The 17,431-nt window shown below is 45.7% G+C and overlaps 2 protein-coding genes across 12 annotated transcripts in view; both read left to right on the top strand.

The window, feature by feature from the left end:
• The window catches only part of HECW1 (HECT, C2 and WW domain containing E3 ubiquitin protein ligase 1), a 600,315-nt gene that overhangs the window by 348,759 nt on the left and 234,125 nt on the right, over window positions 1-17,431 (top strand). For all 11 annotated transcript variants that reach the window (XM_074379771.1, XM_010341340.3, XM_074379772.1 and 8 more), the window contains one exon: window positions 2,261-2,368. In XM_074379771.1, coding sequence (XP_074235872.1) covers window positions 2,261-2,368 — 108 coding nt within the window. The remainder of the gene's footprint in view (window positions 1-2,260; window positions 2,369-17,431) is intronic.
• LOC141580129 (WD repeat-containing protein 18-like) lies at window positions 2,375-17,052 on the top strand. Its single transcript, XM_074379778.1, has one exon. The coding sequence runs from the start codon at window positions 12,148-12,150 to the stop codon at window positions 12,547-12,549; it is 402 nt and encodes a 133-aa protein (XP_074235879.1). The 5' UTR covers window positions 2,375-12,147; the 3' UTR covers window positions 12,550-17,052.

Below are 17,431 nucleotides of genomic sequence, written 5' to 3'. Positions count from 1 at the left end.
AAGCTTATTTTGAATAAGAATGCTGCACCCTAAGGCGGCGTGGCCTGCCCAAAGCCGGGTGGGGCTGATGGCCGGCAGCTGCTTCTTTTCTTTCAGCCCACCCACCCAGAGAAAAAAAAAAATCACTTGCCACTATGGGTTTAAAAGCTGCTTGCAGCTGCTGCTGGGCCAGTGAGTTCCTCCACCCCCGGGGCTTTCAGTCGCCATGTTGACCCCTGCCAGAACGACGTGCATGCCTGGGCCGCTCCCCAGGCGGGGGGGGGGGGGGGGGGGAGATCCACGGCCAGCAGGCAAACGCCCTGGGGAAGCCTTTTTAATCCTGCTGCCTGGGACTGGGGAACACCAAAGAGGCCTGCCAGAACCTGCACAGGTCTCTGTGCTCCCCGACCCGTGCAAGCTCGGGCTGTAGCATGCCCCTCCCTGCTGTTTTCTCCGGCTGAGGGCTGAGTGGCTCAGTTCCACCCCCAGGCTGGGCTGTTCCCAGCCGCAAGGAGCAGAAAGTGGGGGGTGCTTACCCTTTCCACCCCACAGGCTCCCACAGGTTTTGGTCCCAGAGATAATATCTGAAGAATAGAGAAGGAGAGGGAAAGCGGAGAGAGAGCTTGGAGGTAAAAAAAAACTGGCTTTTAATTCTGGCTGGGTAGCACCACTTAAGATGGGCTGGGTCGTGCCTCCAGGCTCGGGTGGCCGCAGCCCTGCCTGGCTGTGGCTGTTTCAGGTGTTCTCAAAGAGACAGGACAGAACGGGGCTGGTTTTACTCATGATTTCAAAGTCTTCTCTCCAGCTGTACCCCTCTCCTGGCTGTACCCCTTTTCTGGTGTACCCCTCTCCTGACTGGCTCACTAAAATGTAATATTGGGGTTCAGCGGTTCAGGGTGCCTTCAGCTCCCTGAGAGAATGTTTCTCCAGGTTCTTGGCCTACTGCCCTCTCAAGAATGAGAGATGGGACCACAGCACAGTGTGCAGCAAATGCCGGACCCGAAAGTGTTTGTAGAAAGTGACTTATTTAAACAGAGAAACAGCTAACTCCAAGGGAAAAGAGAGAGCTGGAGTTTAGGAGGGGAAGACAGGCTTCCACGAGAGAGTGTGGAAGGGGACCCCAGAGGGGAAATCCCAGAGAGAGAAAGCTGGCTTCCACAAAGGGAGTGTTCGTGGAAGGGACCCAAACATGGAGCCCAAAGGAGTGTGGAAGAAGGGGACTTTTAACCTGGGGGAACCCCCACCTTCTCTAAGATCCCAGGCCAATGAAAGGAGTTCCTTAGAACTTCCACTGGAGTGATTGACTCTTAGTTTCTTCCCTTGCCAGTGAAATTCAAACATAAATCGTTAAATCTCCTGGATGGAGAGAGATGGGAGGGGGGCATGGTGCTGGGAAGTTCTAGCCCTTAAAACTACTCCCCCTTGTGGATGCAGAAAGAGAACACATTCCCCCATCACCGTGCTGGCCAGGCTGGTCTCGAACTTCTGAACTCACGTGATCTGCACCTCGGCCTCCCAAAGTTTCGGGATTACAGGTGTGAGCCACCATGCCTGGCCTCCCTTCCATCTCTTATCACAAGTTACGATCAAACAGTTATTTCTTTGCTTCATGTTTACAGTCTGTCTTCTCAATTGTTTGTAAGCTTTGGTTCAGAAAAGATCATACTGGTTTGCCCAACACCACAGCCCCTGCACCTTCCCCAGCATCTGGCAGATGGTTGGATTTCAGCTGCTGAATGAACAATGAATGCATGAGTGCATGATGGATGGATGGATAAGTTCAGGGGTGCAACTATGTGTAGGATGGTGGTGATACCCAGGTGTGAGGAGAGATGATACGAGGTGGAGTCTGTGAGAACTACTCCTCAAATGGAGACTCTTTCTTTATGTCTTGACCTCGGTCTTAAGTAGGGATCAGTTCATAGAAGCTTTAGGAGGAAGATTTTCACACTGAGCTTTCATACATGCAAGAACCATTTAAAAGTGAAGTGAAATGCAATAGCAGTAATTATTGCTCTGTTTCTGGAGGTATTCCAGAACCAGTTACATGATCTCCTGCCAGGAGTGCTGTGGCGTGGGGAGGAGATTCCTGCATAAAGAGCGTTTGGTCCCATGGTGTCTTTGGGATGCTTTCTGCTATCTGATGCTCTGATTCCAGGTGCTTTTTCTTCTGTTGAGATGGAAGCAGCATTTGTATAGCTTGCTCGCTTTCTTTTATTCCTCTAAATATGCTGTTGACTGATATGTTTCATTACTCTTTTTTCTTCCTCTGGGAATATAGATGAGGTGTTGTCTGAAAATTTTCTGGACTACAAGAACCGTGGAGTCAATGGTTCTCATCGGGGCCAGATCATCTGGAAGATCGACGCCAGCTCGTACTTCGTGGAACGTGAGTACTTTGATCATTCTTATGCCTTGGCAGACATGGATGAGGCAGAATTCAGTTGTTTCATTATTTGTTCTGCTGCCTCCATTAGGAAATGGGTCCTCTAAAAGAGAGGTGCAGATTTAAAGAGATCCTTAAAAATATGTTCAGTAGTAAGTGGTGAGGTCTAGGGCAGTTGGATCAAAGCCACCCAGCCAGCCCAGAGGGCTGCCCCTTTAATACAAAGAAAGAGTTGGTTCCTATCCATAAGCCCCTTGGCTCAGGTCCCTTAACTTTCACTCCATGGCTCCTGCAGGGTCGTCTCCCATGTGGCTATAGTTAGATCAGGTGTTCTCAACAGTCAGCCTGCCTTCCAGCTTTGCCTTTGCTTGACTCAGTCTTTCAAGGCTTCCTGCCCATGGTCCCAGTCTTTCCATGATTTTTCACATTTTGCTCTGACCTTTGGCTCTAGCCACAACTTCTCTGGAGGGCTGTGAGACATTGGCACTGCCAGCCTGTGTCTTTGATTTTTAATCTACTGGTGTTTCTGAATGATTAAACTTGCTATCACTTATTTATATATTTTCTAAAATTTTCTTCTGCCTTTGAAAATAAATGATTTTCAGAGTTATGGCAGGCTTTTTTCATGGGTCCCCATAATGGTGTATTTCTCATTGCCTGAGGAAATACCTAGATGGGCTTCACATTTGCCAGCTGAAGGAATGCACAGCTTACCTTCAGTCCACAGCTCCTTCTCCTCCACTTGGGTACGGAGTGATCTCATGGACAAACTTCTTCATGCACTTTATGGTTCTCAGCAGATGTTCATTCAGTGTGGCCTGTTGGAAAGGAAATGGAATGGTCTGTTATTCCAACTATCCAGTTCTCAGAGGAAAAGATGCACAGCTAGGAATCTGAAGTTATCCACTGTCATTTGACTTGTGGTCCAAGAAAGACTATATCCTCAAGCATATTTTGCTTCCATTTTCATTCACTCTTATTTTCATTCATTCACTTGACAAACGTTTTTGTAAGACCTACTGCATTCCAAGGACTACAGATGTGAAGATGAAAGTCCTGGTGTCTGTCTTTGAAGAAGCTTATGGTATCTCTGCTCCCAGCAATGACCCAGTATTGCTTTTTTGTGTTGGCTAATGCAGGGTGAATAGGCAAGGAGGAAATTTTTATGCTATCAGGGTGTAGAGGGAACATGATTTTATAAGATATGGTTCCTGGCCCTTGTCTTTGAGATAGACATAATAAAACTCCCAGCAAGAGAATTTCTTTTCTTTAATACTTATCTCCCTGGCTCTGGCTTTTCTCCTCTCTAATCCATACCAGGCAAAATCCCTTAAGCCCGATTCTGCTACCATCTGCCCCAAAGCTCTATGGCTCCTCTGTACTACTGCATCAGCTGCAGTCTCTCTGCTTAGCCGCCAAGCGCCAGCAGAAACTCACCATCGGCCCACAGCCCTACTTCTCCATCCTCCCCAGCAGACACCCTTCACCCTAGTCATGCTGACCTCTCATTACCCCACAAACTGCATCATTCAGCCTAGGAAATGTGTGTTCGTCTGGGGTGTAAAGATGGCTCCAGCAAGTGGTACCTGATACAAACCTCTTAAATTTCAATAAGAACAGAAAGGATAAAAACTTGCATGAGTAATGATTGTTAGACATAATAATAGTATGTATGCACAAACCTTCAGTGGAAGTTTGGTAAGAGAAGTTTTTCTTTCTTACAGTACACCCATTTTTTCCCTTTGTTCTCTAATTAATTGAGAAATAGACATAAGAACCCATTTTTAGGGTCAAAGTGAAGTAGCAGTCCTCAATGGTGCTAGCACAAACGCAACTTACAAGTTTTTATCTTTTTAAAGTTAGGGAGATAAATATTAAGGAGGAAGAAATCTCTGGGTGGGAATTTCAATATACCTGACTCAGACCCAAGAGGCAATGGCCACATTCCTTCTATACTTTGATGCTATATGATCTCCTGACTGTCTCCTCGTTTGCATGGGCCAACACACCAAAAAAGGGGGAATTTGTGTTGTAAATTAATCCAGCCCTAGTGCCATTCCCTTCAAGGCAGTTTGATTTCTGTAACATATATAGAACATTTATTGCATATTTATCCCAAATAACCATATAATTGTCTTCATGGGGAGTATGAAAACACACTTTAAATATTATTAGAAAGACATTATAGGCCAGGCATGGTAGTTCACACCTGTAATCCCAGCTTTGGGAGGCCAGGGCAGGCAGATTGCTTGAGTCCAGGAGTTCTACACCAGCCCTGGCAACATGGCAAAACCCCATCTCTACAAAAAAATTAGCCATGTATGATGATGTGTGCCTGTAGTCCCAGCTACTTGGGAGGCTGAGGTGGGAGCATCACCTGTACCCAGGAAGTTGAGGCTGCAGTGAGCCATGATAGCACCACTGAACTCCAGCCTTGGCAACAGAGTGAGACCCTTTCTCAAAAAACAAAAACAAAAAGACATTATAATATAAAATCAGCTCTTTATAATACATAAAGATCATCATAATTGAATGAAAGCATATTCAAACTTGGTCAAGCAGCAGCGTCCTATAAAAAACAAATGGCTTCATCGTCCATAGTGGCTCACACCTGTAATCCCAGAACTTTGGGAAGCCAAGGCAGGAGGATCACCCAAGGTTAGGAGTTCAAGACCACCCTGGCCAACATGGTGAAACCCTGTCTATATTAAAAATACAAAAATTAGCCAGGCCTGATGGTATGTGCCTGTAGTTCCAGCTACTTGGGATGTTGAGGCAGAAGAATCACTTGAACTCAGGAGGTGGAGGTTGCAGTGAGCCAAGATTGTGCCATTGCACTCCAGCCTGGGCAACAAAAGCAAAACTCTATCTCAAAAAAAAAAAAAAAAAAAAAAAAAAAAAAAAAAAAAAATGGTGGCTTGCAAAAAGCATACTGCAAATAACTGAAAGTTGAACACGTTAGATAATGACATTGTAAAAATGTTTTTGTGCAGGCTTGGGAAGGTGCTGCCCCTCAGCCTACCTGTTTGACTAGCAATGTCCCAGTGTTTGGGGAATATCAATTAAAGTGAAATGGGAAAGGCAGGTATTTACGTTTTGCAAATCTATCAAATGAGTGATCAATATATTAAGAATACATTATTCTATACTAATGTAATATAATTTGTCAAAAAGTAAAAATTTATCAGGACAAAGCTTGAATTTGCAAATGTTTAGAGTATTAACTCAGGGCACATATATTAATATAGATCAAGTAAATTAAAATGCTATAATGAATTTAGCTTTAGGGATCTGAGTGCATTAAAATTGTATATTAAGATGCTACATAAATTTATATGTTATGTGAAATAATTCGCATTTGCAAAAAGGTATGACTGAAAAGAGCCAAATTAACAAGTAGGGAGAGATTGGCTGTACAAAATGTTCTGTCCTTCCATAGCACATCCAAGCATCAAAGCTCCTCTTGCTATAATAAAAATGCAGAATCCCAGCCATGATCCAAAGGGCTACAGAAGCTTCGGTTACGAACTAAAAATAAGAGTCTTTGTAGTCTCCCAGCGGGAATAAACACAATTAATCTAACTGGTAAATTATACTCTCTTAAAATTAAAAATAATTTTGAAAACATGAAACATTGGCTAGATTTTAAACACTGAAGTACAAGAGAAGGTCATTCTTCCTACATGGGGATTAAATTAAATTAACATAATAAAATAAAATGAGATGTTCCTTTTATTTTGATTTTGATTTTTCTCTTTTTTTTCCTTTTGTTATTTATTTTTATGACAGCGGAGGTATATTGCAGATGACCTGGCTTCTACCATGTTCTAATAGTACTTTTCTTTGGGGATAATGATTCAATTTAGACGTAGGTAATTGCTATTGATTTATACAACTTTTAATGATCTGACTAAATCAGACTTTGAAAGTACCATCAAATTAGGAATATTTTAAATAAGTATTTTCTGCACTCTCCAAGGAGTAACATACTTGATAAAAATACTAAAGAAAATAAAGCCTGAATCATTTCCTATTCTCTGGCCTAATTTTTCTCTAGTGGGCACCTGGCTATTTGACCATCTTATCAATGGCTATAATATACTAACTGTAAAGATACAAACTTTAAGACTGACAGAAGACAGATTGGTGAAATTTTAAGTTGACCCATCCTATAAAATTATACAATCCTGTATTGTTGTAGTAACTCTATCATTTTTTAATACATATAGCTGGGCACTGCTGGCCCGCCTCAAACCTTCAGAGGGAGCCAGCACAGCCCTTGTTCACTGTGTACTTTGTCAGAGTCCTTCCAAATCAAGGCTTGGATTGCCCAGAACCCTGAGAAAATGAGGTGATTCTGAAAAGAGGGTATCCTTCTCTTGATCTCTGGCCCAGATCTGCTTTGTGTACCTCCCTGTCCATCCAGTTTTAGTAGGAAGAACGGGCAGTGTGTCTGGAGTGACCTCTGATTACAGCAACAGGAGCCCACTGCCAAAGGGGCTGCCCTTCTCCCCGACCTTGTGTTCTCGTCACTTTCATGGGCACCGCCTCCTCACAGCTGTCCAGGCATAAACAGGAAATCTGGAATCATTTTCAACCTCTCTGCCTTGCCTTAGTGTCCTGCCCCCACCAGTCAGCACCACCCATCCCGGATCCCATCTCACCTCCCCGGTCAGTCTCGGGCTCAGCCCGTCCCTCCCCTCGCTTCCTCGTGTGGACACGTGGCTGGATGTACCCCCAGGTTGCTGCCTGCTCTGGTCTCATCATTCCCTGCACCCTTCGGAAGAACACCCCTCAACCTTTTTAGCACACCATTTTTAATCCTGTCCCATCATGCTGTCTGTCTCAGTCCATTCAGGCTGCTATAACAAAATACCTTACACTGGGTAATTCATAAATAATAGAAGTTTATTTCTTGCAGTTCTAGAGACTGGAAAGTCCATGATCACAGTGCCAACAGATCCGCTTCTGGTGAGGGCCCTCTCAGCTTCAAAGACAGTGCCCTGTGGCTGTGTCCGCATAGGGCCAAAGGGGCCTAAGGGGCTGGGACGCCCCTTCAACCTGTCTTACAAGGGTATCATTAATCCCATTTCAATCATCATCTCATATTTTAAAAACACAGAGTTTCCTGATTATACATAACAGAAAATCTAAGCGGCCAACCCTACTGTCAGTTTATAATGACTCCTTCGTGACCATGGCGAGGTGAGCCTCCCACAGGTGGGGGCTGTTGGGATCTGTCTGCTTACTCTGGGCTTCAGGCAGTAGCTTCCAAGCCAGAGGCAGCATGATGGCCACAGCAACTTGGGGCTCAACCCCATGCCCAGGGAGCCCCTCTGGACTCTTGAGATTCTGTTTCTTCACCTATAAAATGAAAGTGATATACATCGCCTACAAGGCGGCCCCATGAAGATGACCTGAAAAAGCCCAGGAGAAGTGGCCAGCCATGTGTCTGGGACAGCAAGAGCTCAGTCAACACCAGACCCTCTGCCATAATTAAAGGCCTCTGAATTAGGGATTACAGGTCTCGTCCGAGAGGAGTCAGGGTGGGAACATACATCCGGCTTTTATTTCTGCTCTGGGAATAGACATATTGGTGCCTTGGTGACAGTTGTGACATGAATGGCTTTATGCTGAGAGTTTTCTGTGGGGAAATCCTTTGCAGCCAAAGCTGGAGAGTGAAGGGCGCTGGTGGAAAAGCAGGGCTCCAGGGGATCCGGCTGCCTTGTCTTCCTTGGCATTCTGGAGCAATGTTTCCCTGTGGCGATGCAGCCAGAGCCAGGACAAGCTCGCTGGAGCCAGAGGTACCAGCACTGAGATTAGACACAGGGGCTTCATCAGGCCACAGTCCAGATGGTCAAGGTGACACGTTGTTAGAGCCTTTTATTTGAACATGGACATGTTTTCACCCGGACTGCTCTGCCTTTAGAGCCAGCGTGGCTAAGGACTGCACCGTGGGCTGCCATTTTCAATCACTGTCGTGTTATTTCCAAGGAGATGTCTCAACTTACTCTACAATAAATATTTGGGCCATAGGCGCTAAGCCTTTAAGAAAGTTAAGTCTGCGTGGGGAGACTGAACCCAACCTGAGCAATGTAAAGGTGTGATCACTGCACTGCTTCACAGGTTTTCTATTAGGAACAAGTATGGCTCCATAGACGTATCTGCATAATAATAGGCATATTTATATTATTGTGCCATCTGATTTTTTTATAGAACTCCCTGGAAACCAAGACTCCCCCTGCCACTGCCCACCCACTTTAGGACTACGCTAAAGTGAAATCATGGTTAAAATTGCACTGGGTAACAGTCATAATTTGAGTTGCTTATATTCTTACTTGTGCTGCTTAAATGTTAGGGAAAGAATATACAGTTCACAGTGATACTCTGAGATTCTTTTTCTTCTTTCATCTGTGACCTTTCACGGCACAATTAATTCCCCTCCCTGGTGTCTCTGCCACCTAAACTTCTCCATAAACCTACCTTGGGTTACAGCTCATACTCATGTTGGTCTTCCCTTCCTTCTTTTCTTCCAGTTTTGCTTTAAAAGCCCAAAAGCATTAATCTTGCTAGAGAGGCATCTGTTGGGCTGGTAAAGGAAGGAGCTCAAGCTGTTGAATCCATAATCAGGCTCTCTAGCAGCCCAGAGTGAATGTGTTGGAAATACTCATATAGTGATAATGTTGCCCCTTTGAGGTTATCATGCAGCAAGTGATATTGTATATTAGATATTATATATCCTGTATGCTAATGAGATGCAGAAGGAACATAACAGTGAACAAAGAGCAAGATGGAAGGCACAGCAGGGTGGGCATTGCGGCACCCTCAGAGCCACATGCAGGTAGGGCGCCTCACAGCTGTGTGGAAGGAAACAGATCTGTGGCTGGAATTCAAGACAAGCTGAGAAGCACAGGAAAGATCAAAGTGCTTAGACTTTATGTAGTCTATGAACCATTAATATTACTTTAGTTTTAGGATGACATGATAAAACGGATTTGGGGCCAGGCATACTGGCTCACACCTATAATCCCAGTGTTTTGGGAGGAAGAGGCGGGAGGATCACTTGAGCCCAAGAGCTCAAGTCCAGCCTAGGCAACAAAGTGAGACCCCATCTCTACAAAAAATAAGTTTTTAAAAATATTAGCTCTGTTTGACGGTACACACCAGTAGACCCTGCTACTTGCGAAGCTGAGGTGGGAGAATCACTTGAGCTGGGGAGGTCTACAGTCTAGCCAGAGCAATTGAGCAAGACCTTGTCTCAAATTAAAAAAACAAAAAGGGTTTGTGACTCTTCATGCAAGGCAGCTTCAGGGAAACATATCCACCTTCAGCAATCCCAGCCAAGGCCTGCAACATGGGACACAGAAGAAGCAAAGAACTAGAGGGTCTACAGTTGTTGCTGGTCCCTGTCTGAACTGCATGGGGCTGCCAGAGGCCAGTCTGACTGAACACAGTCAATGAGACAACAGGGCATGGCAGGGGACGGCCTGGCCCATGTGGGAAGACAAGATGCAGCTATCCAGTAACTTCTCAGCCCATCAAGGATTCCATTGCATCTGGGGGACATCAAAATCAACCTGCAGTCCATGGAGGTCTCAGTCCCTCAGATTAAATAACAAAGTGTGACTGAGCATTATTACAGAAAACAGCCAGAAAGATAGAACCAGAACATTCAGTTCAGATTCACAGCAATACAAAATGATGGGGCAGGCTTCCAGACAGCTACATGTCAGATCTTCCCAATGAGAAGAAAACCCTCAGTCAACATAATAAATAAAGGGTCAAGGCCCTATTAACCCAAAGCCAGACTTTCTGGATTAACCTTGAGTTGTCAAGTCAGTGTGAGAACATGATAGATACAGCTGCCTCTCTTAACCCTATTGTGCTGAAGGCCTGCTAGGGACCCTGCTGGTCTCCAGGGACTCAGATCTAGCCATGCAGGCTCCCTCCCTGCATGTTGAGGCTCTGACATTACACTGGAGAGACAACCATTCTCTTTTTCTGCCTTGTGTGAAGTAGTATGAATAGGAGCCCTAGCCTGACCTTGGGACAAGGACCTAATCACCTCCAAGTTACAAGGAAGATCTGGACTCAGGGCAGGTGGCACACAGAAGTGGGAAGGGGTGAGGCTGGGCTGGGTGAGACAGAATTGAAAATCATTCCAGGGAAGGAGCCCAGGATCAGAGGTTATAGGCAGTTTAGACATAGGCCTGCAGAGCACACAGAGCTATACAAATGCTTTTAGTAGAAAAGGCATTCCAATTAGACTTGCATTCTAGAAACTGGATTCTGGCAGAAGTGTGGAGAGAAGAGTATAAGGTGCTGATGCTGAAGGACTGAGACCACCAAGAAGCTATGGCATAAAAACCGTTGAGAAACAAAGAACTCCTGGAATGAGAAAAATGGAAGAGGCTGATTTAGAAAAAGGCTTAGGAGGCAAGATTAACATGGTTTGGTGAGGAACTGGACGTGTGCCTGGATATGAAGATAATTGATAGAGACTGTGAAAAGAGGAGAGTTGAGGATCAAATTCCATAGAGGAGGAAGAGCAGAAAGAACAGAGAGATCCTCAAGTGCAGCAGGTTAATAGTGGCCATAAATTCCTTGATGCTTCTCCCACTGAGAGACAGGGTTCATGTCACCTCCCCTGGGTGGGTGCTGTGACTTTGGCTGGTTTCCAAACTAAAGGGCCAACTTCCAGCCTAGGCCTCAAGATGCTAAAAATTTCCCCTTCCTCCCTCTTGGGACACTCAGTCTTAAAGCCCTGAGATAGCTGGGCTGGGAGAAGCCCTCGCTAGCTGTCTTTGGGGATGCATGACAAGAGCATGCTGGCAGGCCCAGCACTTCCAGCCATCCCCAACCAGGCAAGAGGCCATTTCAGACATTTAGCCCCAGCTGCTGTCAATGGCAACACCATGTGAGAACTGTAGGAGAGCCGCCCTGCTGAGCCCACACCTCACAAAACTTTGAGAGATAATAAGAAAGTGCTGCTGAAGCTGTCATGTTTTCAGTTTGATGGTTATGCAGCCACAGTAACTAGAATGCCAGGGAAACCATCAAGAGTGTCATCCAAGGCCCTGGAATTCAAGGGAGGAAAAACCATCAAGGGTGTCATCATTATGGCCTGCTGAGCACCACAGAGTCACAGAAGATATAGAAGTCACTGCAGAGGGTGGCCATGTGGGGGCTGTCGGCTTTGTCTAATTAATTCAGGCAGTTGGTGAGAAAGTCTATAGGCTGAAGGATAGAGTTCCTGGTTTACTGGAACTCTCCTGATTTGGGCCCTGATAGTCCTGTGTCCCAGGAAACAGCTCAGGCCTGGGCATGCTGGAGTGGTTGGTGACCCTCTGGTGAATCTGCATTTATAAAGAAGAGGCCAGGGGAATACAGCAGTCCTGTGGAATGGCTGGTAATGAGAGTGGCTCTGAGAAAGTAGCCAAATAAGGAATAAAATTAAAGGGAGGTCTTTTAAAGATCAGGGGAGGCTTGCGCATGTTTATAGACTGAGTGGAGTTCAGTCGGGGGAGCTGCTCCTCTCCGTACTTTTTGATGTGGCCGTCATGGCGGTGACCATGGACCTGGCCTAGCACCACCTGTTCTGCGGGGGCAGCGACAGTTCCATCTTCCAGGTGGACCTGTTCACCTGGCCGGGACAGAGGGAGAGAAGCTTCCAGCCAGAGCGGGACTCCGGGAAGGTCTTCAAAGGGCACAGGAACCAGGTGACCTGCCTGTCGGTGTCCACGGATGGCAGCGTGCTGCTCTCGGGCTCCCACGACGAGACCATGCGGCTCTGGGACGTGCAGAGCAAGCAGTGCATCCGGACGGTGACCCTCAAAGGCCCCGTCACCAATGCCACCATCCTGTTGGCACCCGTCAGCATGCTGAGCTCAGACTTCAGGCCCAGCCTGCCGCTGCCTCACTTCAACAAGCACCTGCTGGGCGCCGAGCACGGGGACGAGCCGCGCCACGGTGGCCTCACTTTGCGCCTGGGTCTCCACCAGCAGGGCCTGGAGCCCAGCTACCTGGATCGCACGGAGCAGCTGCAGACCGTGCTGTGCAGCACCATGGAGAAGAGTGTGCTCGGCGGCCAGGACCAGCTGCGCGTCCGCGTGATGGAGCTGGAGGACGAGGTGCGCAACCTGTTCGACTTCTCCACGCGCTTCATCACGCGGCTGACCAAGTGAGGCCCGGAGACCCCGCCCAGCCCGGCCCGGGCCCTCCCCGGTTCTGTGTCCCCGTGTCCTGCGGGACGCGTCACGTTGGTGTTAGTCTGTTTTTCACAAAAGATAATGAAAAGCTTAAAAAATAAATAAATAAATAAAGTGGAATAGGCCATAAAAATAAGGACTCTCGTTAACTCAGTGCTTACAGTTATCAACGTTCTTGGCAAGAATGTTATCATGAGGTGGATGCCATCACTGTTGTATCCAATGAGAAGTCTTATTCTCCCAGCATCGTGGTGGCTTGCCTAAGGCTCAGAGTGGTAGAGCTGAGATCTGAGCTCAGGATTATCTGTCGTACTTCGGCACCATGTCAGAGCCCATGGCAATGTCAGAGACGTGGGACACTGAAGGGCAGTTTGACGGACTGAGGGTTGTGAGGAGTCGGAAGGCAACAGGACCCAAAGAACAGTTATGGGACAGGTCTTTCCCAGAAGCCCTTGACCGACTAGGGGTGGGATGACCAGACATATGAGTAAGGCAGGTGGCAGGTGGCAGGTGCAGGATGGGAACAAAGAGGAAGAAATGTGTTTCTGCTGACAGCTCTACAGTGCCCCCTTTCCTAACAAGAAGGGAATAAGAAGAAATTGGAAGAACTCAGGAATGATTTTCATCTACACAGATGAAGTAGAGTGAAATTGGAACTCTACAGAAAAAAAAATCGATAAATAAATAGCTTCTCCTCTTCCCCCTCAAAGCCACTCTACACACAAAATGAATCTCCTTTGTTCAAAATCACAGACACATAAAGCTAGAACCTCAACCGGGCTGCTGAGACCCTCTAAAGGCTTCAACAACCCGAGGAAGGGACTGTTAGCCCGTTTTGATCTCTGTGAGATGGGTAGCGATCCCAGGGGACACACATAGGCCAGATTCCTGAAATGGGGCCTTGCTCTAAGGGCCTGTGGCAGGTGGGTGTGGTGAGAGGCCAAATTTGGCAGGCAGGAATGTGGGGCAGACAAGGGACACTGACCTAACTAAGATGCTGTGTCTGAACCTGCAGCCAGGTGGGTGAGGCAGTGTCTGAAGGGCATGGCAAGCTGATCGCCACGGTGTCCAATTACACAGACAGCCGCAGCAGATGGAGCAAAGGTGGCTGCAGTCATTTCAGGAGTGTGGCCTGTGCTTATCCTGGGGAACTGTACATGGGCTGCAAGGTCCAACCCCTGGGCTGTCGTTTGGGGTAAGGCTACTGTCCTGAGTAGAGGAATAACACTGATAATACCAGCAGCTAAACTTCTCTGAGCCTCTGATGTGCCTGGCATCTTGTTGAGCTATATTGCCTCATTTAGTCCTTATGGAACCCTAGATGGCAGATATTTTTATTTTCCCTTTTTGTTAATGAGGAACACGAGGCAAAGGAAGATAATGCAACCAGACCGGTATTCACAGGCAACAAACAAGTGATAGAACTGGGATGGGAACCCAGGCAGCCTGCCTTCAGAGACTGCTCTTTAGCCACTGTGATGTCCTGATAAGACCAAAGTAGGCCAATAGGGGTCCCGTGACTAACGTAGAGGACTAGGGCAAAATTCTGGTCCCATGGACAGTACTGGCTTATCCAGTGGAGAGAACTTTGAAGTAGGAGTCATTCCTGGGGGCTTTACCTCCCTGGTGTGATAGGCAAGGAAATGTGGGAGAGAGGGGGACATCTGAGAACACAGACATCACTAGACAATCACACTCTACCAAAATGGAGATCTGGAAGGAAGGTCAAGGTGGTTAATGTACAGCCTTCCTCATATCCAGATGATCCCAAGTGGGGAGGAAGCTCAGTGTATCCACCATAAAAAGCTGTAGAGAAAGTCACATTAAAAGATAAGGCTCCACAGGATTTCATCATTTCCTCACATATAAATCCAGAATCGCCCCCGTTTTGGTGCGTTTGTTATGTATGGATGGATGCATTCGTATATGCATTTATAAAAGTATTACTTATTCCCACAGAAAATTTGAGGAAAAGATCAAAGCAAAATTCATCTACAATTTCAATACCTAGATAACATTTTAAAAGAGTGTTTTATTGCTAGTACTGTCTCCCCTTAGAGGGCTTAATAAGTATGTATTCAATTATTTAATGAATTAATTAAGCTAGTGCTCAGTATTCCAGTGCAGGAAGCATGAGACTTATGCTCAAGTACAGCAGCAATTACGTCTTATCTTTCCCATAGATTTTCCTGAGCCTAAAAATGTTGAGTTTCCCTGCTAGAGGAAGAGGCAAGGAAATATGGGCAGAGGGATGGGGCCAGATGGTCTCTGGGCCAGCCACAGGGAGAGAACAGGGTCAACTGACCTATCTACCTTCCCCTCGTAATCAGGAAGTGGCAGAAAGGTACCACCTTTGGAAACAGAGGACTTTGCACTCTGTCAAACATGGCCCAATCCACACTCAGCATCTGACCAACCAGTTTAGTGACTCCTCCTCTCTCCATTGGGGCCAGGAAACGAATGTTAGAAATGCAGTAGAAAGGGAGAGTTTTCTCTTTTTTCACTTCATTCACACCTCTTCTGACCTGTTGAGTACTTCAGCCGAGTCAATGGTTGTGCATAGCCACAGCTAGTTTTGGTGAGGATAGAGATCTACGGAGCTTCAGAAAGTCCATTTTGTATGTCTTCCCACGTACTTTGGTTTTTCTTTTTTTTTTTCTTTTTTTTTTTTCTTTTTTTTGAGATAGAGTCTCACTCTGTCGCCCAGGCTGGAGTGCAGTGACGTGATCTCCGCTCACAGCAACCTCTACTCCCCGGGTTCAAGTGATTCTCCTGCCTCAGCCTCCCGAGTAGCTGGGATTACAGGTGTGTGCCACCACACCTGGCTAACTTTTTTTGTATTTTTAGTAGAGATGGGGTTTCACCATGCTGGTCAGACTGGTCTCAAACTCCTGACCTTGTGATCCACCCACCTCGGCCTCCCAGAGTGCTGGGATTACAGGCGTGAGCCACTGCGTCTGGCCATTCCCGCGTACTTTCATAGCTTCTGTGCACCTTATCTACCTAGGACCAATTCAGAGGTCACTCCCAGGACTTTTTGACATCAGTCAAGATAGTTCTCTAGCCAACTGCAAGGCCATGGTCAAATGATACTAGCTGCATTGTCCGCACCAGCTTTGTACAACCAGGAAAGAGGTCAGAGTCCAAGTAATACAAAAGTGTACAAAACCGTACAAAACCTCTTCCAAGCTGTTGTCGATGGAGCCTTCTCTGTCTCACGTATCACACTTTCCCAAAATTCTAAAGGCAATATGGTACCCAAGAATATTGAAAAACCTACCAACACCCACAAAATTTAGACACAAACAACCCTTATCTATTACAGCAGCTAGTAATCTAAGCCCTGTTCCTTCTCTCTAAGCAAAACCAGAGTTACAGAACCTGGTCCATATTTAGACCTACATTTTTGGTGCTGCTGTGTTACCTGAGGAAAGAGGGCAGAGAAAAAGCAGAAAAGAAAAGGGAGGACATCATCCTTGTTTATTGTCATCACCAGTCTCTTTCAGTTTTTCAAGGTCTGTGAATTTAAATCCTAAATCAGAGAACCCACCTTATAAGGGAGAAATTGAGTCACTATGCTTCTCATAGCGTTTGGGGAAAATATAGTTACAAATAATCCACCCTCTACCAGCGAGTGGCATATGAAATACTCTGTCTTTATACAAAGTCTAGAAATTTGGACCTACAGACACAGCCTTTTCTTGGAACTTCTGTTCCTCTCTCTCTCTCTTAGTATTTACCCCTAAAAAGAAGAGGCTTGTTTTACAATATGAATTTTCTATGACACAGAACATAAATTTCTAGTGAAAATTAAACCCTTAAAACCTGCCTAACCCTTCAACAATGAAAGGAATAAGTATTAAAAGAATATGATGAAATATTTTTCGGAAGGGGAAGAGTAAATTATGTAAATTCTTTTTAAAAAGTCAATCATAGAAGGGAAAAAGCAGAAAGACTATGGGAACATGTAGAAAAAAGTGGTCAAAATAATCTACAATTAGGCCTTACCCTTACTTCTAGCCTAATCACCAGCAGTTCCCAAATTAGAGAAAAATTCATTTCAGGCAAACTCAATGTAAGAAATGAATATTAAAGCATCAGAACCAGTTAAATGGAAGCCTAGCTGCTTGACATATATGAAGTGATTCTGGTGATCTTGCAACCTCACTGCTATAGACTAGTGTTTGTGAGGAGGCCCTCATAATGGAATTAATGCCTTTATAAAAGGAGGAAGAGATACGATTTTTCTCTCTCTGCCGTGTGAGAACACAGCAAGAAGGCAGCCATCTGCAAACCAGGAAGAGAGCCCTCAGCAGAAACGTAATCCACCAACACCTTGATCTTGAACTTTCCAGCCTTCAGAACTGTAGAGAAAGAAATGTTTGTAGTTGAAGCAACTCAGTCTATGGTATTTTTTATAGCAGTCCAAAATGACTTAGATACTTACAAAACAAATTCTTGCAAGATTTGGACTCTTTCTTTTCTTTCTTTTTTCCCTCCTTCCTTCCTTCTTTTCTTCCTTCCTTTTTTCCTTTCTCTCCTCTCTTTTCCTTTCTTTTTTCTCTTTCTCTTTCTTCCCTTCCTCCTTTCCTTCCTTCCTTCCTTTCTTCTTTCTTCCCTTCCTCATCCCTTTCTTTTCTTTCTTTTTTCCTCTTTCTTCCTTCATCTCTCCCTCCCTTCCTGCCTTTCTCTTTTTCTCTCCTTCCTTCCTTCCTTCTTTCCTTCCTTTTCTCTTTCTCTCACTCTGTAGTGTGTGAGAGTGGCTGGAGTACAGTGGTATGATCATAGCTGAAGTAAGCTATGATCATACCACTCTATGGGGCTCAAGTGATTCTCCTGCCTCAGCCTCCTGAGTAGC

Source organism: Saimiri boliviensis, chromosome 10 (assembly GCF_048565385.1).
Source record: "Saimiri boliviensis isolate mSaiBol1 chromosome 10, mSaiBol1.pri, whole genome shotgun sequence".
Classification (NCBI taxonomy): domain Eukaryota; kingdom Metazoa; phylum Chordata; class Mammalia; order Primates; family Cebidae; genus Saimiri; species Saimiri boliviensis.
The sequence above is the reverse complement of the archived record's forward strand: the minus strand, read 5'-3'. Positions and strand labels throughout refer to the sequence as shown.

Bases quoted from the DNA above. Each gene is read 5' to 3' on its own strand.
- LOC141580129 (XM_074379778.1), top strand. From the start codon at position 12,148: ATGCGGCTCTGGGACGTGCAGAGCAAGCAGTGCATCCGGACGGTGACC.